This window comes from Nyctibius grandis, chromosome 33, assembly GCF_013368605.1.
Source record: "Nyctibius grandis isolate bNycGra1 chromosome 33, bNycGra1.pri, whole genome shotgun sequence".
In the NCBI taxonomy this organism is placed as follows: Eukaryota; Metazoa; Chordata; class Aves; order Nyctibiiformes; family Nyctibiidae; genus Nyctibius; species Nyctibius grandis.
Genome location: NC_090690.1, coordinates 1963989 through 1989811, shown reverse-complemented (window position 1 = coordinate 1989811; position 25823 = coordinate 1963989). Strand labels below are relative to the sequence as shown.

The following is a 25823-nucleotide window of genomic DNA, read 5'->3' as shown; positions in this document are numbered from 1 at the left end:
TTGTGCCGTACCCTACGTGTTTGAGCCATCCTTTGTGTGTTTGAGCCAGACCCGATGTGTTTGAACCAAAACCTACGCATTCAAATCCTACTCTACACGTATGAATCCCACCCTGTGCGTCTGAGCCGTACCCCATGTTTATGGAACCCATCCTGCTTGTTTAAGCCGTACCTGACGTGTTTGAGCCATACCCTGTGTATGTGAGCCAGGCCCTGTGCGTTTGAGCCAGACCTGATGTGTATGAGACAGACCTTGTGCGTTTTAGCCATACCCCATGCTTTTGGGAGGATGTTGGTGGTGGCCAAGTGGCTGCTGTCCCCACTGTCCCCGTCCCCATCATCCCTGTCCCCATCATCCCTGTCCCCATCATCTCCTCCTGGCACTCTTGCTTTGCTGCCCAGGAGGAAGCAGCAGGTTCCTCGAGGATGCTGGGCCCTGCCACATGCTGCTTTTTTTCCACCCCCCCTCTTATTGGATACGAGGATCTCAAGGATTTCTGTGCAGGGAGGGTTTGGTTTGTAGTTACTTCAATCTCCCCCCACCCCATGTTGTGCTATTAAAAAAATAAATAATGCATGGAGCAGTTGTTCACCCCGTCAGGATGTCGGGCTGAGCCAGACCAGGAGTGCAGCAGGACCTGCAGGAATTCATTAATGGCCCATTCTGTATTTCCTTTTCTCTTTCAAAACCCAGCGGAGTTACCTTGGTAATAATAAAGTGCACGATTCCAGGAAGGAGGGAACAGATTCTTATTTTGATTAAACGGATTTCTCCTCCTCCCCTCTTTGCCCCTTTCATTCCTGACGATTTAGGATTTTTGTTTAGGGGAAAAAAAAAAAATATAAGCAAAAGCTAATGATGGAAAAAAGCACATTTTTTTCAAGGGAGGGGAGAAAATGCCATTGGAAATCTTCTATGTGAAGAGATGCCGGGGGGTACAATATATCAAAGAAAATATAATACACCCAGGTTAAAACTAATGATTGCCATATAATTAGACGTGAACCATTGTGCTATAAATGTGTATTCTTCAGCGTGCTGTGATTTTACTGTAAAAGAGAGAGAGAGAGAGAGTGAGCGGGAGAGAAAGAAAGACAGAAAAACACAGAACCCAGCAACATACTATAAAAAGCACTCTGTTGACTTTTCTGCTGTTTAGTATTCCTTGCCCGTACTCCCCCGGGAGTATGTAATTAGTGCTTTATGAAGAGTGCATTTAAAGCAGTTTAATATTCACCTCATTCAGTCTGAAACAATGTGATCACTGCTTAGACAAATCACTGCTCCTTACTGACATCCTCTGTCAGTACATTACCTCTGAAAAGACCTTTCAAGAGGCTTGGATGTTAATTAGTTGTCTATCATGTATAAACAGAGCAGTGAGCAGAAGGGCTGCGCCAGGCCAGAGACACAGAGGGAGATACTGGAAATACTTTTTTCTTTTTTTTTATTCCCCTTTCCCTCCTCCTTTAACGACAATTCCTGGCTTTCTCGGCCCCCGCTCCCTGGTTTGCTGGCGCTTCGCAGAGTTTTGCGTGGCCTGGAGTGGAGCCTGGGTTTCCCTGGGTGCCCTCGCAGGGATGCTGAGCCAGCCTGTCCCCGTGGCTCTGCAGGCAAGGGGCTGCTGGACCCCGGCTGGTCCGTGGAGCATCCTCCGCTCTGGCTGGGCACCTGCTGAGCTGCCCTGCTGTCCCTGCAATGTGTGAGCATCCCAGCTGACATCCCAACACTGAATCCTGGCCCTGCATCCCTGTGCTACATCCCAACCCCGCATCCCAGCCCTGCATCCCAGCCCTGCATCCCAGCCCTGTACCCCAATGTTACATCCTAGCCCTGCATCCTAACCCTGCATCCCAGCCCTGCATCCCAGCCCTGTACCCCAATGTTACATCCCAGCCCTGCATCCCAGCCCTGTACCCCAATGTTACATCCCAGCCCTGCATCCCAGCCCTGCATCCCAGCCCTGCATCCCAGCCCTGCATCCCAGCCCTGCATCCCAGCCCTGCATCCCAACCCTGCATCCCTGTGCTGTATCCCAGCCCCACATCCCAACCCTGCATCCCAATTCTGCATCCCAACCCTGCATCCCAGCCCTGTACCCCAATGCTACATCCTAGCCCTGCATCTCAGCCCTGCACCCCAACTCTGTATCTCAGCCCCACATCCCAACCCTGAATCCCAATTCTGCATCCCAACCGTGTATCCCAACCCTGCATCCCAATTCTGCATCCCAACCCTGCATCCTAACCCCACATCCCTGTGCTATAACCCAGCCCCACATCCTAACCCCACATCCCAACCCCACATCCCAACCCTGCACCCCAGTGCTACATCCTGTCCCTGTATCCCGGTCCCGTATCCCATCCCGCATCCCGCAGGTGCCCTCCCAAGCACATGGGGACACGCAACTGAATTCCCCTGGGGTGCTGAGCCCTGCAGTGCTGCTCCCTGGCAGGGGAGGTCCTGGCCCTGCAGCTGGGGATGGGACCGGGAACCTGCCAGAGTGGGAAGGTGCTTTAATCCCAGCGCTGACACCGGTTTAGTGACTGAACACGCCGAACTAGCGCTTCTGCACCTATAAAGTGTGGTTATTGACACCCACCCACTTTTCTAACGTGCTTGGAAATGAATGGATGGGAAATACTATAGGAAAAGGAAGTATTGCTGTTTAAATCGGAGTTTAGCGTGGCACAGCGGCTTCACCCGGCGCAAAGCCCCGCGGGTTTGCTGCGGTGCTTGCTCTGTTGATGCTGTTGTCGCAGCCCTCCTCCGTGGCACCAGCACGGGGGGGAAAAGGGATGGGGCAGTGGGTGGGAGACCCGGCTTAGACACCCTTATTGCACCCCAAAGCGGCTCTTTGGCCGTTCAAAGAGACTTTTTCCATTCTCCATCGCTGCACCCTGCCATCTCAGGTCAGGAAATTCAGCAGACCTGGGGCAGCACCAGGCCCCGCTGTGCATCGCTCATCCCCATCCAGCCGCACGCCTGTGGATGCTCCCCGTGCTGCCGGGGGCTGCCAGCCCCGAGCCCTCCTTCCCCAGGGCAGCTTGTCCCTTATGAGCATCCCTGCATCCCCCCCGTGTCCCCTGCATGTCCCCAATGTCCCCCCGTGCTCCTTGCTGGGTGCAAGGTGGACTCAAGGCACCATCACAGAGCTGGTCCTGGCTTTGCTCATGGCTCCTCAAGCCTGGCCTCCACGGCAGGGAGGGAGGACCAGGAGCCACAGGAATCCTCTTACCAGCCTCCATCTGGCAGACCCATTTGCTCTCCCAGGCGCTCACGAACCAAATCCAGCAAATCCAACACTTCCCAGGGCCAGGGCAGCCACTCGCTCCCCCACGGAGGTGTTTAAAGGGCAGGCAAGGTCCCACGCTGCCCTTTCCCTTTGACAAGCAGCAGACACGGACTGTTGCCCGCTCTGCTGCTGGGAGCAACAGCCAAGGTGTGAAACCACGGGTGTTTTGGGGTGAGAGCCCCTTGCACCCCATGGCTGGGCTCCCCATGTGTGCATCCCCATGCACAGCCCCGTGCCACGGTGGGGACATGCCAAGCATCCCCACAGGACACTTTCCTGAGCCTCCCCGACAGCCTCACCACTGAGCAGCAGCTCCACACCCTCCGGCTTGGGGTTTTTCCCCCTTTTTCTCCCTTTTCCACCGGTTTGTTTCCCTGGCTCTCTTAGTCACGAAGGTGAGGCACTGACAGAGACACAGACATCAAAAACAAGAGGTGATGAAACGCCGGGAATAATTAAGTTGCACTAAATCACCAGGCCCTGGTGGCACCCTGCCAAAGCACTGAGGAAACTGGAGCACGAAGGAGCTGAGTTATTATTAATAATCACCAGCGCCCTCGTGAACAACAACCTATTTTGCACCTCTCTGTACCAAAGGAGTGGGAAGGGAGCAGCTGGCCATAGGGACCGGGATGGGGAGAGGAGCATCAGCACGGGGGACAGAGCAGGGGACCAGAGCTGGTCCTGCTGGCTCTACCGGTGCATGGTGCTGCACGTCCCACCGTGATCCGGATCCGCGCCGGGGCCATCGGCACCACCGGGGCTGGGCTGGCCGTGCCGCAGGCAGCCCAAGGCCAGAGCAAGTCTGCTCCCGCCGCGCATCCTCCACGCAACCCCGAGCCTTACGTAAGGGCAGCCTTATCCGCCTGCCATCGGGGCTCATCCGGGAGCGAGAGCTCCCGTTCCCAGTGGGTGGGAGCCTGCTAGCCCCGGGCTGGGCATTGCACAGCTCCTGCACCCCTGCCCGGCCCTGCTTGCACGACGCATGCAACAGGCTGCCATCGCCTGCCCTGCAATACCCGATGGGCAGCTGATAGCGGGCCAGCGTGCAGCCGGCGGAGCCGCGGCTCTGCAGGGTGTTTGGGACCCGTATCCCCTGCGTCGTGCTGGGCTTTCACTCTTCAAAGCTCTTGGGAAGGTGCTGCTGGGTGTGCAGGGCTCGCTGTCTTCGCTGCTCTAGGTCTCACCTTGATGACGTGCTTTAAGGATCAAGGGAAGACCCCCCGGCACCCATTGCTGGTGGAGGTGCTGGTGGAAGGGATGCTCCAGCTCCCACAAGCCTTCCTGGGTACCGGTGTGCTTTTGGGGAGAGAAAAGAGACCTTAATGCAAAGGCTCCTTCTCCAATGAACGTGGCTTTACATGGCATGGCAGGGCAAGGCTCGCTGCAGGGTCTGATTGCACTTGGCACCATCTCTGCCAGAGCCCAACAGGCTCTTTGCAAGGTTTGGGGTTGATTTTGGATGCCATGTGGCCATGGGCCATGTGGCCAGCATTCCCACCAGCATGCGTTTCGTCAGGGAAACCATCCCAACCTGGTCAAAATCCTCCCTGGCAGCGTAAACCCAACGGTGTCGAAATTTCGGGGCGCTGTAAATCTAATGTGTCTGTAAAACCTTTAAGCCTCCGTCTGCAACGCTCAGGTAAACCTTTAATTCCCTGACAATACAGAGCTAACTCCCAGCTCAATCCTTAATTCCTGCGCACCGTAGCTCCGTGATTCGGGCCCTTTGCAGCCCAGGTCTCACCTGCACTGAGCAGCATCCACTGCCCGCTGCAGCATCCACGCTCTTTGGATGCAGTCTGTGTGCTCCCGGTGGAAAAGTCCCCTAAAATAGTTGATTAAAATCTTTGAAACGCCTTTTGTGTCTCTGTAAAATAGGAATAACGATGGCTCCTGCATCCCCGCAGCGCTCTGCCATCACCCTGGTGTTGCGGCGTGCAGGGGGACGGGGAGGCAGGGCAGGAGCCACCCAAACCCGGTGTCCCAGCTCCAGGCCAACCCTCCCTTCCTCTAACACGGCTCAAACCCTTCCAGCCGATGCGACATGTTGGAATGAGCCCGTTGCCTGCTCCGGCGGGTGCTGCGAGGCTCGTGAAGCATCGCCAGCACCCGCTGACAGACTTTCCCCCCCGGAGCTGATCCCCCACGCGATAGCGAGAGGGTGCAGCTGCGGAGAGACCCAGCCGGCACAGAGCGGGTGTCGGGGACACCGAGGGAGCCCGACGGGTTCGGGAGCTCATCAGCAGCGTGATGACAGCGCTGGCGATTGCTCCACGCGTTGTACAATGCGGGTCCCGGCTGCTGGGAGAACGTTTCCCAACCTGGTGTAACCTGTACGAACGACCACCCTTTTCTTAAGCAATTTTCCTGACTCAAGATCCCACCCCGAGTCAGCGGGAGACGGCTCTCTGCTGCCTCTTACAAAACATCCCCATCCAAACAGGTTTCCCCATTAATCCCTCTTCTAGAGATTATTTTTTTTTCCTCTTTATTTTTGGGGTGACCACGGGTGCTGTTGGCTCTTCAGGAGGGTGTTTGGTGTCAGGCCACGGGGCTGCATTGGCGTGGCTTGGCTTTCCTCAGCTGGGGGCTGAGGCCACCCACGGCGTCAAGCACAGATTAACCAAAATCATGCCCTTTATAGGAAAAACTTTCCTGAGGCAGGAGAGAAGGGAACGGCTCCTCTGGGAACTGGGCAAATCCAGGGGAGACACAGGGAGGGACTGTCCGCAGTGCTGGGGGATGCTCAGCCCTTTTTTATATCAGTGGCCCAAACACTGATGTGGAGGAAATCTGGAGGATGACACCGTGTTCACCTCCCCTGGATTTACAGCACATTTCTAAGGGGTGAATACTTTTATGGATGAATAGAGTTGCTAATTTATTTCGGTGCTCAGCAAATGGTCCTGGTGGGCTAAAACTCACCCATAACCTACCCCGAACGTGCTCATGGAAACATCTGCAGTGGCTTCTAGCCTGTTCGTGATGCTTATAAATCCATTTTTCCCTCGTGGGGATGCCACCTCGTGCGTGTCCTGCCGGGCTGTGCGGCCGGGTGCCGGCAGGCGAAGGGTTACGCAGCCCCGGCTGCTCCGTTCCCCATTTCACAAGGGCGGGTTTGGAGTTTTACTACAAGTTTCAGACAATGAAGGTGTGTCTGCGTTCGGTGCCTGGTTTGCCCGTTGTGTAGGCGTCGGGTTCAGCGCCGTCTTGTCAACACTTGAATATGTTGAGCATCACTCACGGGGCATTCTGTAAGAAACCTATTAAGTTAATTACCGAGGCTCGATGTGTGTGTGTGTGTGAGAGCGAGCGTGTGCGCCTCTCCTGTAAAAATTTGGCTTTCTTCGTTGCAAGCCGCTTCTGATGCAAGCCCCGGCCTCTTGGTGTGATGACATCTTGTCTGCTGCTGTAACTGATACGGGGCTCGCAGCGCGCTGCCTGCAAGCCAGGGAGGTTGCGAGGGTATGGGGTCGGGGTGGGACCCCCAGCCAGCCTGCCTTGGGGACGCCCACCTGGACGTAGGGACCTGCTTCGGCTCCCTGCGGTGGCCCTGGTTATGGGCTGAGGAGGAGTTAGGATGTAGATCAGTCCTAAATCTGTGGGGTTTGGACTCAAACCAGGCTGCGCCGCCTGCGTGGGGCCAGCCCCATCATCCCTGTAGGGAACAGCAGCTCCCTCACTGTTGGCTTCTATCATCATCTCTGCTCCATCCGAATACCTGGGAAAATATATTTTTGGCCCCTTGGCTTGGGAAGAGAGCTGGGAAGGAGCCTCTTGGTCTTTATATTTGCACCACCACCCACAAGTAGCCCAGAATAATTGGGGCTGGAGAGGGGAAGCTGTTCTCTTTGGGGCTGGGGGGGACTGTCCCGTTCCTGGTGGCAGGCAAACACGGTTTGTGCAAGGGGACGGTGCAGAAATAGCCTCGAGGAGCATTCCCAGGGGGACACCCCCTCCACTTTTCCTCTCCCCTCTTCCAAGCCTCTCTGCTGCCTTTGCATCCCCCTGGCCAAGGAGCTGCAGGTTTGAGCCCCAGCCCGGACAAGAGCGGGGCTGTTTGAGCGATGATGATGAAATGCTGCGAGCAGCAGCACGTGTCTGCGCTGCCCAGCCCCAGCCTCGCCATCGCCTCCTGGCTTTCCCTGCGTCCTCGCCCTGAACCAGGGCTGCTGCGTGCCTGGCTGCCCCTGAAATACATAAAAAATGAGTTTTCCCTCGCCGGAGCCCAAGCTGGGGTAGGGAGCAGCGCGAGTGCTGGCTCCAGGCTCCCAGGGTGGTGTTTTTGGGAGGCGCACGGGGCATTGCACAAACAGCCCCAGGTAGGGCGGCTTGGCCTCCTCCTCCCCGCGCCCAGAGCATCCCGCGGGAGCCCGGATCCGGTGGACTTTTATGGAAGAAAGGGAAGTTCATGGCACTGCCGGAGCAGCCTTGGCAGCCGCAGCGCCGAGCGCCCGCCAGCCGTGCAGCAACAGCAGCGCCGCTGCCATTAACCCCTCGTCCTCGGGACGGGCCACGGCTCCGGCCCCCAGATAGCTGCTGGGGTGCAGGTCTGGGGAGGGGAGGGGGGTCAGCAGCCCTCTGCCTTGAGCTGGGCATCCGTAGGATGTGAGAAGGCACATCTGGCTCTTCCTCATCGTCTATATCAACGTGAAGGGCTTGTGAGCATCCCAAAGCTCTCTCACCCCCCAAGAACCCCCCAAAAAATAACAGGCAGGAGGGAAGCGAGGGGGAGAACTCGCGCTGCTTCAGCGAAAGATGTTTCCTGTCGGAGTTTCTCCCGTCCCAGGGGCAGCTCTGGACTCTCCCTCCGCCCGCTGCCAAGTCCCGCAGTCAGGAAGCAGCGTTGGAGGGGGGGGACGTGAGGCCGAGCCCACGGCAGCCCGGATGCGCTGGCGGGGGCCCAGGCAGCGCCGTCCCCTCCCGGTGGGTCCCGGCCAGGGCTGTCGTCATCAGATGAGAAAAGGGAGACTTTTTGGCCAACGGAAGGAGAAAATAAAAATAATGTATAAAAAAAAAAAAAGAAAAATCAACCCAACCCCACGCTCGTTCCCCACCGCTCCCATCAGATTAGTGAAGCCAAAATAGCCAAGTTGGCCCAGAGCGGGAGCGGGGCTGGCACGCGCGGGCTTTGATCCGCCCCCGCGCCCAGGAAGGTGCCTGGCCCGGGGATCAGACACCCCGGGGAGGAGGAATTTGCAGGGGAGGTTTGCGGCGTGCGTACGCACCCCCGGCCGCCCTCCAGCCCCGAGGTGCCCCCCACCCTACGCCGGGGCTTGGCTGCCAGGGTGGGATGCAGCGTCGCAGCTGGGGGAGCGATGGGTGCAGCACCCTGCTCCCAACCCACCGGGCTCTGTGGGTTCTTATCTTCAGGTATCACCCCGGAACATCTGGGCTCGTGCCCTGGTTTCATGCCCTGGGCTTTCAATCCCAGTTGTCGCTGGTGCATCAGCACGGACCCGGCGTCTGCATCGCGTCAGCAGTGCAAAAACCCACTCTGAGACACGAGACCACCCCGGAGAGGTGGGAGGGGAGGTTGGCTGGGGGCTGGAAAACATCAGGTTTCTCTGTCCTCCCAAAGCCTTGCAGCACTGCATGAGGTGGCAGGGCTGTATTTTCACCCGTAAGAGTCTCCCATCACGTCTGAGAGTAGCTGTGGCACGTCCTGCACACCGAGCATCGCCTCCTCCAGCACCCTCCTCTCCATCCTTTCCCCTTGGGCCAGAAGCTTAGAGCATCTCTGCCAGCCTGGTTGTGCCTTGCCGAGGGACACGCAGCTCACACGTGAAATATCCAGGCCCCACGTGCCCCACAGACTTATTTATTACTGTTTACTGCTGCTTGGACGCTGGCAGCGCTGGGAACGTGCTGGCGCTTTGCAACCACCGCAGCAAATATATTCCCGTCCCCAAAGGTGAAGCTGCTGGCGGAGCGTCCCCAGGGTGCATCCTCCCGGCTGTCCTGGGCCTGGCCCCGGGGAGGGGGGTTCAGCGCAGGCACAGAATCAGGCTCCAGGCCTTGAAAGGCCTGAATTAGGCAAAATTTGGTGTTTCTCCAAGAATCCTCCGGAAATCTGCTGCTGGAAAAGCAAGCTCATCTTAAAGCTACACGCACAGGCAGCGAGCAAGTTTTCCACTCTCCAGAACTGTAGAGACTTGGGATGGAAAAGACCTTTTCAGTCCTACCCAGCCCTTTTGCTGGCCGGTTCAAGCTTGTTTCCCGCAGTGAAATCTCGGGGGCTTTGCTCATGGCTTTGAAACCTCTCGTAGTGCTCCTTTCTCTGGAGTTTTTGTGGAGTTTTGCAGATGCCCCATCAGTGCTGGGGGCATCGAGGGGAACTGCCTGCCCCTGGTTCCATGGGGTGAATGGGGGGAGGTCCGTCAGGATCCTCCTGGAGAAGGACCAGGCTTGTGCCAAAGCCCAGCACAGCACGATGCAGGTGTGGTCCGGCGGCTGCTGGGAACGTCGGTGTTGCAAGCGGCGTGTTTGAGCGGTGCCACCCTGCCACAGCGACCGGGGCAAAAACTCGTCGAGGGCTAAAAACTGCCCTTCCCCTTCTGCCCCCCTGCACCCGAACCATCCGCAAGCCTTCCTCCTCCTCCTCCAAACCCAGCGCCTCCTCCTCCTCCAAACCCAGCGCCGCTTCCCCATCAGCCGTTATCCCCCGGCACCAAGGATGCTTACGGGGGTCCTGGCTGGCTGGTGTGTGGGATGAACTGGATGAAGCCCACCCCCTCGGTGGGGCAGCGCCGGGCCAGTGGGTCAGGGTGACTCATTTGGCAACCAGCCCCTGCCGTGAGCTCGCCCGCAGTTGCAACACCGCGGGGATGTTAAACCCAGCCAGCCGCGGAGCCCGGCATCCAGCACGCAGCTTCCTAACACGCCCCTGGGGTTGCTATCAACATCCCTGTTGTTCTTAGCAATCGCAGCCATCATTTATCATCCCGGGGTTTACAACAGAGGCCCAGGGGCTGGGAGACGGGGTGTAGCCGCGCGGGACGCGATTGCAACGCTCCCCAGAAGGGTCTCGTGGGTGCGTTGGGGTGCAGCCACCCCACTGTGTGCTGTCAGCCACCCTGAAGGAAAGCGAGGTGTACGCAGCAATCCCAGCGTGGACAGCCCATGGACAGCTGATTTAAATCATCTTTTTATTTAATTTTCTCACTTAAACAAACCTTGATGCTCCTCCGCCACGGACCCAGGAGAGAAGGGGTAGCAGGAAAACTCTTTCACGCACTTTCTCAGCGAGCCAGCCAGCCTCAGCTCCCAAATCCATCACTTGTACCCACGCTGCGAGCGTCCTGGCAATGCCACATCTCGCGTGCGCACGTCTGGGGCCGGAGCCCAGCATCCTGCATCCCTTTCCCCCCCATCCCAGTGCTATAATAACACAGGTGTTTAAAAAAAAAACCAAAACCAACAAAACCCCACACAAAACCTCCTTTTTCAACAGAAGTGTTTTGGCTGAAGTTTCAAAACCATCCGAGTGTCATCACGGCCTCCGCCCCGCTGGCTCGGACCCCTCACCTACATCCTCAAGGGAAGGTGCAGATAGGCAGAGTGTGTGTGCCAGCAACGCCTAAGCCGGGCAGGTATCTGTTGCTCGCTGGAAATCCACCCAGCAGAGCCTCCCTCTTTTGAAATGGGATGTTCTGGCACTGGGAACGCCGGGGAGGGAGGCAGGAGCCCGGCGAAGCTCTCTGCAGCGTGCGGGTCCTGAACGGTTCGGGTTATTGAGTGCAGCATTTTGTCTCGGCTGCTTTCGTGCTCCTAGATTAAAAAATCTTGCAAAGAGCCCAACGCTGCGGTGATTTATGTTTATTTTGCTTACTTAATAACCCTATAGCACGTCCTTCCCTGGGGCATTAGGGTGTATCAGACAAGCATTAATTTAAATTACAACCGTGCCTGATATTTATTTTTTAATATATTTTTATGGTACCTTTCCCCATTTATAGCGATCTAGAAAGAAAGCCGGGCCACGCCAAGAAGCTGTAATCGCTACCTAATAATCCTAAAAGCAATCAGGGTAAATCGTCGGCGATGCTGACCCCGGAAAGCTGGAGGAGAGGCTCTTCGGAGCCGTGGCGGAGAGGTGACATCCCAGCGTGGCCACCCGGTCCTGCTCCAACCCGGGCAGAGCAGTGCTTCCCTCGGGGACCCCGGGGTGGCAACAGAATCCCAGAATCCATCAGGTTGGAAGAGCCCTCTGGGATCATCGAGTCCAACCATTGCCCTGACACCACCATGGCAACTAGACCAGGGCACTAAGTGCCATGTCCAGTCTTTTCTTAAACCCCTCCAGAGATGGTGACTCCACCACCTCCCTGGGCAGCCCATTCCACCTCGAGCTGCTTCTGCTTCTTGGAGACCCTCTGGGCCTCGTGGTGAGCTTTCCCAGGGGCTCTAAGAGCCTTGGTTCATGGTTGTGGATGAGGCTGTGTGGTGCAGCAGTGTGGGGTCGGGCAGCACCATCTATTTGGCGGTCGCTGCCTGCTCAGAAACGCCGTCCTGGCACGATGCTGGTATTAAAACCACCCGGTTTCAGTGCTTGTAGCAGCGTCAGTCCCCAAACTGCAGATCCCCCAGCTGGGGGGTACCGATCCGCCCGGGGTGAGCTTTTCCTCACCACTCACTGAGGTTCTGGCTCTGCCCTAAAGTGATGTTCTCTGCAGAAAGAAACTCGCCTTTTCCACTCTTTCTGTGCCTGTTCGTGGCTCGGATGTAGCTGATCACACCTCCGTGCGCAGACTGGCAGCGAGCAAGCCGAATATCACCTGGGATGGTGCAACTTCTGAGAGTTAAAGGAAAATAAAATAATGGGCTTGGGCTCTGGGTGATGGGGGTTGGCAGCCAGGGCTGGGGTGATTGCACGTACCCGGCCCGGTGTAGCTCGGCAGGTCCCCAGGGTCACGGTGCTGGACTGGGCATCGCTGGAGCCTGCCCAGGGGAGCAGGAGGCTCTCAAGCAGCTCATTAATCTCCTGTATTTGCATGTATGAAAGCGAAGTGTCCGGGCAATTAAAAGTTGGGCAGAAAGTTAGGCTGGAGGCATGGGGTACCCGTTTTTGGGTGGCGGTGAGATGCTGGGGATCATTTCTGCCTCGGGTCCGGGGTCGCCTGTGCCACGTCTCCAGCTGCACCAGAGGAGTGAAACTGGCTCTGAGGAAAAGCCGAGGGGCCTGAGTCATCCCGAGGATCCGGGAACTGGGGCTACAGGGGAGCCCTGGGGAGCAGGAGGCTGAGGATAACATCTGGGCTTGGGAAAGCTGGTCTGTTCCAGTGGGAAGGGGAGGTTTCTCTGGATTTGGGGCGCGATGGGATCCGGTACCGGCTCTGTTGGGCTTCAGTATGGGTTTATCTGTGGCCTTGGGGACGCAACCCTCAGTTTTCTCTCTGCAGCACAGGGACCTCCCCAGCTGGAGGTGACACCCCCGCCTCTGTGGGCTTTTCTTCCCCGAGCTCCTTCCTCTTCTTTCTCTGTATTTTTCTATTTCTACTAATTCCTTTCCCGACGGAGAGAACACCAAGCTTTAATTTGGTGGCATAACGGGCTGTGACATTTAGAATAAAAAAAAGGATGTGCATGGCAGGGGCTGACAGTCTCCTTCGGGCATGAAAGCCCAGCTTGAAGGTGATGGGGAAAGCGAGGGTGGTCTGGAGCCGTGCTGGCGGGGAGAGGGTCGGCGCGGCGCGGGCGAGCTGGGGCGGTTCGGGACCATCCCATGCCCCGGCGCAGAGAAATGATCTGAAATGCAAAGGGGCAGCTGAGCTGGGCAACGCCGGAGTCTGGGAGCGCTGGGAGCTCGCCGGGCCCTGCCCTGCGCTCTCATGGCCTCCCTCCACGCAGGAGTAATTGGAGGGAGAGTTTCTCTTGGACTGGGTTTTTTTCTCATGTACTTTTTGTTGGGAAGCAGGGTGAGCCTGTGCGTTTCTGGGAGCCGGGGTAGGAGCTGGCTTTGGTGGAGAGGAGGAAAACCCAAGGCGTGCACCTTCCCCTGCAAGGACACGGTGGAACAGATCCGTATCCAGCTGCAATTAGCATCTCGTTCCTTTATTCCGTGTTCAAGCCTCCGCTCCGCTTGCAGGAGGCTGGATTGCCATCCCGGCGGCTCTGCCCTTCCCGGGATGCTCCCCTGCGCTCCCGAGAGCCAATTCATAAATTCTGACCTCATTATAAATATCACAGAAAGAGAGAATAACAAATCTGGGCTCCTGGCTGCGCCGGCTTTGAAGCCGCCTTCCCCCCGTCAAGCTAGCGTGCCGTAAGCGAGCAGCGCAGGAGGAGCCCTGTTTGTTTGGGGATTAACTTCCCCGCTTGGCTAATTGTTGGTTAATCATATCAGCGAGCTGGCAGGCTGGCACCTGGGCTGCTGCCCCGTGGGATGCACCCAAATGTGTCCCTTGGGGTCCCTGGGGTCCCCGGGGCCGGGCTGGGGCACGCTCCCGGCGAGGCAGCAGCAGCCCAGCCCCGCTCTGCCGCGCAGCCCTGGGTCCCATCCGTCATCTGTTTGTCCTGGTCCCCTGCCAGCGATTGTGCCGATTCCCACACCCACTTTCCATAACCCTCCGTCCTCGCCCGGGCGAATCGCTGGCGCGCTCGCCACCCATCCCTTTCCCCTCCTCTCCGATGGGATCAGACACGTTCTGGAGAGGGGGAAGAAAGGGGAAAGCAAAAAAAAAAAAAAAAAAGATCAAGAGGAAAACAAAATGTGACTCACTGCCGCCTTAATTTATTTGTATTTATTTATCCCCCCCCGCCCTACGCTGCGATGCGCAGCAGGCAACACCGAGGGCTGGCTGCGATCTACCGGGGAGCCTCGGCGTGGCCGATGTCTGGCTTGGAAAAGGGGTGTTGGGAATGGGGGGGAATCATTTTCTCCACACTTTTGGCCAGGGAAGGGAGCACGGAGAGGAGCTCCTGGCACAGAAATTGTGTGGTACGGATTTTTAAGGCTGTCCAGGCCTCCGCGCTAGCATCCCTCCAGCATCCCGTGCCCCACCAGCACTCGGCACCGCACAGACCGGAGGGTGGAAATATCTAATTCCACCTCCTACACTGTGTCCTCGGCGGGGGGAAAGAGAGAAAGAGAAGATAAAAGGCTGGGAAGCTCAAATGGTGTCATTAGGAACGTTAATGCTCTCATAAAAGGGCATTAATAAACGCGGCAGCTCATCAGCGTCCATTAGCCCCGCTCCTGGCAGGGATCTTCGGGGGCCGCCGGCCCGGTGCTCCCCTCGGCGCTCCCCTCGCCGGCATTTCAGCGAAGGGGCAGTGGGCTGGAGGGGGGGTTTGCTCCTCCCTGCAAACCATTACCCCCACGCTAGCAAAAACCAGCTGCGAGTGGCCCTCGGCCCAGCGAGGCAGCGGGAGGGGAAGGGCGCTGGAGCGAGCGGGGTTCACCCCCGGCCCCCCAGCCTCTCCCGCAGCCCGTGCCCACCGCGGGCACCTTGGTCCTTGCCTCCAGAATAGCTGTTTGCTATTAAAAAAAAATAAAGGCCGGGTTTACAGTGCTCGGCCCTACTTTCTCCCTCCCGCCCTCTTCCTGTTCTCGCCTCTTAAAAGGAACTTTATCCTTTGACTCTCCCATCCCCGGGGCTAGCGAGAACCCACTGCGAGCAGGCAGCCCACACCAGCGGGGAGGGAAAGAGGGAGGAGGCCCGGCCTGTCCCGATAAGCCCATGGCAAAGCCAGGAATAGCAGCGAGGTCCCGGCACGGGAGCACCCGACCCGGCGCGGGGGCAGCCGCGGTCGCTGCCGTTGGAGAGCCGGGGCTGGCAGGCGGCCCGGCCGCAGCATGGCGAGCTGGGGTGTGCTGGAGCTTCATCTGCCAGCTGAGATGGCACATCTGGGGGAGCAGGCACAGCTGGAGGGGCTGGGTGTGCATGGCTGGGTGGAGCAGGTGTGCACATCTGGATGGAGGAGGCGTGCGCGTCGTCCGGGCAGGGCGGGCACGTGTGGGTGGGCTGGTAGTGCACATCTGTGCGGAGCTGGTGTGCACATCTGTGTGGAGCTGGTGTGCACATCTGGGTGAAGTAATGCTCATCTGGATGGAGCCGACATGCACATCTGGATGGAGCTGGTGTGCACATCTGGATGGAGTGGGCATGCTCATCTGGATGGAGCTGGTGTGCACATCTGGATGGAGTGAGCATGCTCATCTGGATGGAGGAGGCATGCGCATCGTCCAGGCAGGGTGGGCACGCATGTGTGGGTGGGCTGGTAGTACACATCTGGATGGAGCTGGTGTGCACATCTGGACGAAGTAGGCATGTTCATATGGATGGAGCCGGCATGCGCATCTGGGCAGGATGTGCTCACACATCTGGGCAGACCAGGCAGGGAGAGAGCAGCCAGTGCAGCTCCATGGCCTCGTGTCCCCCCACGGCCTTGTGTCTTCCCACAGCCTCGTGTCCCCCCATGGCCTCGTGTCCCCCCACACCCTGAGGTGCTTCCCCCCCCGCAGTCTGCGTGCCGCCTTCCCCTCCCCTGCGAACCGAGGCACCCAAACCTGCCGGTTGCTGCCCCAATCCTGACTCATCACCTCTCTGTCATTGGGATATTTTCGGCTCTGGCTGCCAAGGTGGCGAGCCAGCGTTGGGGAGCTGATAGCCCGGGATCTGAGCGGGCACTTGGCTTCCCGGTGAGCTTGGCCGTGCCACAGGAGGCCGTTGCCAGCCGGGACTCAGTGCAAAGCAGGTTTTTTTTTTGGAGAAAGCAAAGCTTTGATCCCCAAAAGCCGGGGACCGACCACGTTCCCCGCGTGCGCGTTCGCTTGCAGTTATCTGATGCATCTTTTTTTCGGGGTAAGAACTCCCAGGGCAGGTTAGGACGGAGGAGCCCTGGCAGTGGTGGGTGTGTGGGCAGGACTGGAATAACGGGTGCCGTAGGAGAGGGTTTACGAGCGCTGGGAGGTGGGGGCCGGGAATAGCACAGCAGGTCAGGGGTGAGGTGGCTTGTGCGGGGCCAGGATGCGACCGAAGGTCCCGCCGCTGCCCTCTCACCATTAATCTGGTCCTGGTGGGATGCTCGGTGGTCTTGGCAAAGCCTCCTTCCTCCAGGGAAGTGTCGCAGGCAGGGATGCAGGGCCAAGCCCGTTGGGAGGTGGGGTTTGCTCCCTGATGAACCTTTGCAAGGAAAACACCCAAAACGTTGGGAAACAAATCCCTGGGGAGATGCAGGTGGAGCAGGGGGGGTTGGAGGGCTCTGTCCACCCATGTCCTTCTCCCGGGGGTCTCGGTAGCACCTCACCCCCCTCTTCTTGTCCTTTCAGGGTACAGAGCTGAGGACTGGGGACATCAAAGGGCACGTGCTGACGGGTGAGTGCGGACCCCGACGGGGGACGGGGTCTCCCACAGCCCAGGCTGGGAGCTGTGCCGAGGCGATGGCAGAGCTGGCTGTGCCACACCAGGACAGGAGGGAGGGACACAAGGGTTTCCCACAGGGCTTAGATGGGCTGAAAATAGGAGCCACCTTTTTCTCTTAGTTTTCTAGAGGCAAAAGTGGTTAAAAAACTCCCCAGCGGCTGGAAGGGCTCCAAACCAGCGCAAAAAGGGGAGGGGGGGGGGGGGAAATACAAGCAAAAAGAAAAACACAAGATAAAAGCGGGTGAATCCCAACAACTTCTGTGATGTTGCACGAACAAAGACTTTGAGTTCACAACAGAGCAGACACGGCTCATGGAGTTCACACCCCGAGGGAGCGAGGGAGAGGGGCCAGGGGCTCGCCCGAGTCCTGGAGGAGCTTCAGCCTCCTGCCCCTTGGCATCAAGTCCTCCCGTCCCCCATGGAGGGTGAGGGGTGGCTGGAGGCATCGGCAGCGCAGGGAGGGGGATCTCCCCCCCAGGATGTCCCTCTGCCCTGAGCCAGCTGCAGGCCCCACATCTGGGCAGCTGTGCGCCGGGTTAAGGGCACGCAGGCGGTGCGGTGTGCGCCCGGGGACGTGCCCGCCCGCGCGTTGAACATCTGTAGCAACGTGGGGGGAACAGCCTTGGACCTCCAGCACCTGAGAACCTCTCATCCTCCCCCATCAAAGCTGGGAGGGTGATGGGTGCTGGGGGTCTCAGGCTTGTCCTCCTGGCAGGTCCCCCCATGGCCCTACCCAGGGGAGGCTGCACCCAGCATGGAGGGGATGGTGCAGGGCTGGGAAGGGTGATGGAGGAGAGGTCGAGGCGCTCGGCACGGAGGCAAGGAGCACCCCGGGGCTCTGAAGTTGAAAGAGGAGCAGGAGGAGGAGAGGGCGGGGGCTGGCGCAGCGGGAGGCTGGGGGCAGGTTATTTCAGGAGAGGGAAAACAGGAGCTGGCCCCCGGGCAGAGGAGTGGGGGGGTGTTTGGGGGGGGCACAGCGGTGGCTCTTGGCCATGAAACACCTGAGCTGCTGAGCACCTTCTCCCTCCAGCCCCAGGCATGGCGAGGGGCCTCGGTGCACGGGGTGGGAGAGCCTGGAAGGGGGTGGTGGGCGCGTGGTTGTGGCTCACCAGGATGCTCAGCCGTTATCTTTGGCATCCCCAGGTTACATGCGGCCCACACCGCCGCCGCGCAGCGGGTACCACCGCTACCAGCTCCTCCTGTACGAGCAGCCGGCACACGAGGCCATCGCCCTGAGCCCCCAGGAGCGCGTCTCGCTGGGTAAGGAGCAGCGGGCCCCTCGCTTCATCCCCGTGGGTACCGATAACGCCACGCGTTCGGGCACGCCAGATGTGCCAGGCTGGGGATGCTCGTTTGGTGCAAAGGGCCATGAAATCCTTCCACGGGACATGGCTGGGGCGTCACGTCCTTGCAAGGCAGCAGGAACCCTCGGTGAAGTGGCTGGTAACGGCCTGGCTAGCGGGATCGGAAGCAGGGAGAGATCTCAGCTGTGAAATTGAGTCCTTGCTGGCGCGTCCCCCCCACACCCGAGTTGCATCACCGGCACCTCGGAGCAGGCAGATAAGGATCAGCCGTGGAGATGGTTTAGCAAGGGATTGCTCAAACCGGGCTGACACAACGCCCGCCAACTCCCAGCTCCCCTCCGCCCCGTGCCCGGCTGGGATGGGGCTGCTGCCTCCCAAAGTGCTGCACAGCAAGGATGGAGGCGAGCAGGCGAGACCCCCGGGACACGAGGGGACCATCCTCGCTGCTTCATCCTGGGTGGGGTCACCTGTGGGACCCCCGACAAGGACCCATCCTGCGAAATGCAGAACCCAGCCAGCGCAGGGCCGGGATGCCTGTCCCATCTGGAGCTGGATGCTGCTGCTGCGAGTCTCCCTGCGGGTTATTTCTGCCCTTCGGTTCGCTTTCTGGCTCATTAGCTCTGCTTCTTAATGACATGCATTGAATTTACCCCCCTGCCAGAGGAGCGGGGCACTTCCCCAGCCCCTCATCCCCGGCGTGGGCAGAGGAGGGGGCTGCACTGCTGTCACCCTGGGCCACGCACCCGCATCCCCGTCACAACATCCCGGGGCTGGGAAGGGATCCTGGGACACCCACCGAAGAGCTTTTTCTAGATAAATCCTCTTATTTGGGGGCTCCAGGCCCCAAATTTCACAGCCAAAGGGGTTCAGCCACCAGACCCCTGTGCCCTGTGGAAGATCCCTCCCCTGTCCCCCGAGGTACAGGGTGGCCAGGCTCTCCCCATCCCACCCCAAAGTTTCTCAGCCCTTCCCAGGCTCCCTGGGCAAGCCCTGGTAAAACAGCAGCGGATATTTTCTCTGCAACAGCAGAGGCTGTTGTTTAATAGTTGCTTGGAGGTTATTTTTAACCATTTCACTGCTGGATCGAACCACCCCCCACCAGCAGCCCACGCGTGGGTGAGCGCTGCGGTCTGGCCCCGCGGTGCGAAGGCAGCGCACGGGGAGGGGAGAGGAGCAAACACCTTTGGCAGCACGTGGGAACAAGGAGGGCCTGATCCTGACCCAGGCGGGTGAGAAACGCAGCTGGATCCTCCGCAGCTCTGCCGTGGTCCTCTCCTCTGGCGGTACGAGGGATGCGGGTTCGCCCGGCGATGCTGCAGGCACAGCTTGCAGCCTCGCTCGGCATTTTCCCTCTTGCTTGGCCTTAAACCAGCCCCTTGTTGCTTTTATTTTGCCCTACACCCGGTGGCAGCAATATCTCCATGTCACCGAGGATGAGAACCCTGCAGAGGGAGGGATGGCCCGACCGGAGCACCAGGAGCGGTGCTGACCCGTCCCATCCTCCGCGTGCATCCAGGAGGGTCCTGGGCCAAGTGGGGCCAAACCGGGGCGGGTGGTGGGTGCCAGGGGGGATGGCAGGAGCTCCATGGCAGAGCCTCCAGGAGAGGGCACTAAACCAGGCCCTGCCCGCGCCACCGCGACCCTGGGCCTCGGGAAGGGCCGGTCCTTGTGCACATCCCTGGGAAACCCAAAAGCGAGGGGTGATGGTGAGCGTGGGAAATACATCTGTGCTGCTTCTCCCCCCATCACCCAGCTCTGGCAGCTCGCAGGGAGCGAGGACGGCTCCGTGGTGGCTCCGGTGAAATGGGTTGTGTACAGCACAGGTGTTTCTCCAGGGTGGCTCTTGAGCAGGGACTTGTTTCATCAGGAAAACAAGCCCCAATCCTTCTCCTTGAGGGTTTCTGATCAATCCTTGCACCAGTCCGCTCTCCTGCTGTGCACCCACAGGCAAATAACCCTCTTGGAGCCTCAGTTTCTCCACTGGAGTCTGATTCACTCCACTTTCTGGCTGTGCCGCAGCTTTGCAACCAAATTGTCACTGAGCACCAGCTCTGTCCCCGCTTGGGACCGAAGATGGGGACCCTTGGGGTGTCCCTGAGGCCGTGCAGGCACCGTCAGGCGGTGCACAGCCCTTCCTCTCCCTCCCGAGCCAGGAGGGTTACGAGCTGTGTTTGTATTCTGGCGAGATGCGAGATAATAGTTTGTGGTCTGCGAAATGTCGAAGCCGCCCGTCGCGTCCCGAGGCGTCGGTGGGAGCTGCCAGCTCCGGGGAGCCCCCTCGGCCGCGGGAACTGGGGCATCGGGGAGCCATGGCCACGGCGGCCCTGGGGACCTCTGCACCCATCTGCAGCCCGTGGGAGGGTGCAGACCGTTTGTTTGCCACCTCCTTCCTCTCCTTTGTGGGGGAACATTAATTAGCACAGGATCCTGAGGTTTAATTGCACCTGCCCTATCTCCCTCTGCTTCCACCCTGCCGTGCCCGGTGCTGGATGCCCCCCAGCTCCGCGGAGCATGGGGAGATGCTCCCCAGCATCCCCAAACCTCCTCCTGCCCCGGAAAGACGTTTTACAACTGGGAATGGAATTTTGCCTCCCAGAAATGTTGCCTCTGGGAAGCAGCAAGTCCTTTGGGGACCAGGGATGAGCCCAGCCAGCCACCTTCCCCGTGGCTCCATCCTTCTCCAGCTCCGGATCGGGGCTGCAGCGATGACTCATGAGCCGACCTCGTGCATCTCCGATCCACCCAGCAGGAAAATCGGGTCGGACCGGGCCCCGGCGGGGAGGGAAAGGCTGCGGCTGGGATGGGAGGCAGCGAAGGGCTGCGGGGAGCACACGGTCCCGGCCGAAGTCCCCGGGTGTCAGTTAATGGTGACCAAAGCGGCCGGCGGCCTCCCGCCCACCTCCGCTGGGACATCATTAATCTTGGCGGAAAAGCATCAGGGCTCTATCAGGGAGAACGGCCCCGCTGATGAGGCTGATAAATTACAGCCAGCAACATGCCCCCGGCACTGCGGGGCTGGGGGGAGGCGGGGAGCGGTCATTTGGGGGGGGCAGGGCTGTGAAACACCCGTTGCCTGCGGGGCCGGAGGGTCCCTGAGCTCCCTGAGCCCAGCGCCTCCCTCGTGCCTCAGTTTCCCCACCCGGCGCTCAGGGATCAGGCGGTGGCCGCACGTGTGGGTGTCAGCGGGCGCTCCGATAAGGGCTGAGTGAGATGATATAATCCTCTGGGAAATGAGTTTGAAAACCAACCAAGCCACGGGTGAAACATTGCGTTGTTTTGGCGGGGAGAGGGGACGGCGGCACCGCGAGCTGGGCTCCCTGGCCAGCCCCCCGCTCCCCTCCCGGCTCCGTGGTCCCGGTGACCCACAGTCCCCAGCCCTGGCGTGATTTGGGATGGTTTGCAAAGGGATGCCACCCTGTGCTGGGGGTCCATGTGGTCATGCCAGGATGGGGCATCCAGTTTGGGGATGCACCCAAGGGGTTGGATTTGGCGGGGAGGATGCGGACCCCCAGACCCAGCAGCCACCCTGTGCATCACCCCCTTTGCTGCGCCCGGGGCTTTCCCTGTGGCCAGTCCCGGTTTCCCCAGAGGGACGGGCACAACCGGTGCGGTGGCAGGTAGGAAAGTAGGTCAGGAAAAACCCCGGCCTCACGCGCGGCGGCGAGAGCCTGGGCCGGTGCCTGCGGCCCCGCAGCGGCTCTGCCTCTCCTGGCTCCTTTCATCTGCGCCTCTCCGGAGGCTTCGCCGACATCAATGGCAGCTCCCGGCACCCCTGGGAGTTGGGGGGCTGCCGCCTCTCCTCTCACCCCTGTCCCACGGGGCGCCGGCCGCTCTCCCCCGGGGCTTTCCGAGCGCTTTGAAACCCTCTGGATGAAAGGCACCCGCCGAAGGGCTGCGGGCACAGGGGAGCATCTCCCCCGAGACCCCTTCCCCTGGTGATGGTGTGGGGACACCTGGGACCCCCCCCAAACACACGCAGCCTGATGCATTTCAACAAATCTTCCCCGCTGTCACACCAGGGTGCAGGATCCAGCATGAGCATCCTGCGACCTCCTTCCCTGGCACCGGAGCATCTCCCTGGCCACGTCCTCTAGCAGCTCCGGGAGGTCGCAGGGCACCGGGGGCATCTGCAGATGCACCCCCAGCAGTCACCACCCCGCACGGGTGATGCAGCAGCTCGGGTTTTGCTCAGCACTTCTGCAAGAGCAACGGGGACAGTTTGCTCCCGTCGGGGCTGAGATGCGGAGGCAGATAAGGGCTGCCAGGCTGCGGCGTGACATTAAAGAGCAGCGCCAGGAAGGGGAGAGGAGGGGAGGATGGGTTTCAGATAAACAACGGGCCCCTTTCCCCCCACAGGGCACTACGGCCGTGTCCCATCCAGTGTCCCACCAGGCAGGGATGGAGGTGGCAGCGTGAGCCACCTCACCCCCTGGGAAAGCCCGTCTGGCCAGGGAGGAGGATGCTCCACCAGCCCTGAGCCAGACCCACACGTGGCACCGAACCCTGGCAGGGTGCAGGGGGGTTTCTGGCCCACGGGGCTGGGCACAAGGGATTCCCTGCGTAGGGAAAACCGAGGCTGGCTCCAGCCTCGAGCTGCCCCTGGACCTCCGGCATCCTCGGGTCGGGGCAGACAGCAGAGGAGCGGGGTCAGGAGTGAAGGTGCCCCCTTGGCTCCAAGGGTTTGTGGAGCAGCAGCTCGGTGCGTGCAGGCGAGGGGGATCTCCTGCCGCCTCCCCAGGGTGCTGCCGGGGGATTTCCAGGCACCCCAGGGTGGGCTCGTAGGAAGCTGTGGGCAGGTCTGCTCCGAAGGTCAGCCGGGGTGGAGGGGGGGTGTGAGAGGAGCCACCGCCGCTCCCCCCCACCCCAGGGTGCTCGGGGCAGGGCTGCCCGCGGCTCCCTGCCCCGCAGAGCCCGGGGCCTCCCCGTTGTTTGCAGGATGTGGGCTGCAGCACCCGGCGCATGGCACGGATGTGGCCCCGCAGCATCCCTCCTCCATCCCAGCCCCCTCACCCCCTTTCTCCCTCTCTCCCCAGGTGCCTGGGCGATGGAGAGCTTCGTGGAGCACTTTCGGCTGGGCTCGCCGGTGGCCTCCACCCAGTTCCTCACCAAACACTACGAGGAATAGCGCCGGCCATCGTGCCCTTGCCCTGTGCAGCTGCGCTCCCTTCCCTGCACCGCAGAGCCGCCTACACCTGGACCGGGAGGAGACCCCGGGACCCCCGAGGATGCGCCCACCCTTCTGCCAGCCCGGATTCACAGCAGAAACCCCATCCACTCCCAAAACCTGGGAGGGGGTTTCCTTTTTCCCTCCGAGGGCAGCATCCCGAGCGGTGTCCCGGCTCCCCTGGGTGTCCCAGGAATGACGGCATCACCCCCTTCTCCTCCCCTCACCCCATTTCTGGCCTGACCCCCAGCCTGTCCCGCCTGCACCTCGGGGGTCTTGAGCTTTAATGCCTGCAGCTTTCTGAATAAAACACAGCTGGAGCACGGGGGGCTGCGTGGGCACCTTGACAGCAAGCATAGGGCGATGCTGGGGCAGCACCGGGCGAACCTGGGTGGTTTGGGGTCCGCGCCAGCTGCATGGGATGGAGCAGACCCCCCGCAGCTGGGGGGGGGGATGCCAGCCAGACCCTCATGCAGGCGATGCCAGATGTCACCCAGGGACTCCGGTGCGGGCACAGGACCGCGGTGCCCGGCCAGGGGGTCCCTCGGCAGCACCGCGCAGGGCGGCAGCGTGGGAACCAGGCGCTGCCCCGGCCTGACTCGGGCCCTGCCCTGCCTTTGCCCTCGCTCGCTGCCTCAGCCCGCTCCTCTTGGAAAGCAAAACCGAAATTAAAGCCGTAACTCAGGAGAGCTCTGCCTACTGGCCGCTTAGCCGGACCTCCCCTTTAATTAGCTCTTTAATTAGGCTTTCATCTAAGACTCGGTTTTCTCTGAGGCTTGGATTGACCCGCCTGCGAGTGCTCCTTGGTGGCTCCTCTGTGACAAAGCTGATTTTTGTCCTGCCGACGGCCGGGGCCACATCCAGGAGCACTTTGAACAAACCACGGGGAGCAAGACCCCCGGGAGGCACTTTGCAGGCAGGGGAAACTGAGGCACGAGCGAATGACTTGCTCACGGCCGTGCAGGGAGGTCTTAGAGGGGATGGCGATGCTCCTGGTGCTGCATCTCCCCCCTGCATCGGTCCCTGGGTCTGTCCCAGAGCAACCTGCTCCCGATGCAAGAGGGAAAACAGGTCTGTGCGCCCCCTTCCTGCTCCCTGCACCCCACTGGCCGCCCTCCCCAGCTCCCTGGCGGCGAGAGCGGCTTTCACTCCTGGCCAGGGGGGGATTAAACGTGGCTGGGACTTTCCCTGCAGCAGGAAACGGCTGTTTACCTCGCAGGGGCTGGGTGACGCCGGCCGCACGCAGGCGCGTCGCGCGGGTCCCGCAGATCTCCGATGAGAAGGGTCGGGGTGACGGGCTGCGAGGTGGACACGGGAGCCACGGGGTCCCAGATGGGCACAGGGTGAAGCTGCAGGAGGCAGCGAGGAGAGCAACAAAAAAAAAAAGGAAGCTGGGTAACATACCGCAACGCAGGGAAAAAAATACCCAACAGAGTGCCCGGCTTGCCATGGGGGCTAAAATTAGCAGCAGAGGAAATGACACGGCGAGATGTCATGGAAGTCTGCTAAAGTTGGATTTCTCCTTCCCTTTTTCTGCACTTACCCACCGTTGAGGGTGTAATTGGCCCGTTGGGTTAATGCGGAGGGACTGGTGTAAATGAAAGGTCACGCTTTGTTGACATCCTGCAGTGAAGCTATAGTCATCCTGCCCTCCCTGCCTTTAATTCCTTGTGGCTGGCGTGTTTATTTTTGGTGGAACGGGAGAGAAAAGGCAATCGGATGTTTGTCCTTCGAGGAAATTATCACCATCATTCTTGGGTTTAATTTGAGCCGGAGAGGAGTTAGACGCACGCCGCGTCGCCCTGGTCCTCTCCCCTGTGTGTCGCTGATGGGGATGGGGATGGAGAAGGGGGGTTAGGATGGGGATGGGGATGGAGAACGGGGATTAGGATGGGGATGGAGATAGGGATGGGGATGGGATGAGGATGGGGATGGAGATGGGGATGGAATGGAATGGGGATGGATAATGGGGATGGGGATGGGAATGGGGCAGGGATGAGGATGGGGATAGGGATGGGATGGGGATGGATAATGGGGATGGGGTTGAGGATGAGGATGGAGATGGGGATGAGGATGGAGATGGGGATGAGATTGGAGATGGGGATGGGAATGAGATGGAGAGGGAGAGGGAGACAGGGACGGGGATGGGGATGGTCCAGAGCAGGAATCTGCCCAGGTGGGTGCAGTGGGCGCTGTGGTGGGACGATCCCAGTCAAGGACGCAGGACCAGGCACCGCTGACCTTGCACTGGGTGCCCAGGCACACGCAGGGCTGCAAACTCATGGCAAGGGCAGAGCCACAAACTCTCACGTGGATGTGTGCAAGGCCTTCACAGCGTGGAAAATATTAATTGTGGTTTTTTGCTTCGCTTTTTGATAATTTAGAAAGAAAGAAGAAAAAAAAAAGAAGGAGGAAGCCACGTAGAGTCACTTCGCGCTGGTCCCACCCCCTTTATCTCTCCTTCCATTCGCTCACCATCGGCGCGAGAGAGAAAAGAGAAGCTGAGTCTCTCGCTGCCTAAATGTAGAAAGTTTTGCTTCTAAATCAGTTTGTGATGGAAAGGAAATACGTCACGTCCCTGGGGAAGTGGCTGGTTTTCAGCAGCCACAACCCCAGCGCCGAGTGCTGCAATGGAACAGCCCGGCACTGAAATAGCTCCGTGCTCTGTTATTGTCACCGATATAATTTTT

The 25823-nt window shown here is 59.8% G+C and overlaps 1 protein-coding gene across 1 annotated transcript in view; it reads left to right on the top strand.

The window, feature by feature from the left end:
• The window catches only part of PEBP4 (phosphatidylethanolamine binding protein 4), a 72676-nt gene extending 49217 nt beyond the window's left edge, over positions 1-23459 (top strand). The window contains exons 5-7 of the mRNA XM_068421431.1: positions 16572-16617; positions 17809-17925; positions 23003-23459. Of these exons, the coding sequence (XP_068277532.1) occupies positions 16572-16617; positions 17809-17925; positions 23003-23094 (255 nt within the window). The 3' untranslated portion in view covers positions 23095-23459. The remainder of the gene's footprint in view (positions 1-16571; positions 16618-17808; positions 17926-23002) is intronic.
• Positions 23460-25823: the final 2364 nt, after the last annotated feature.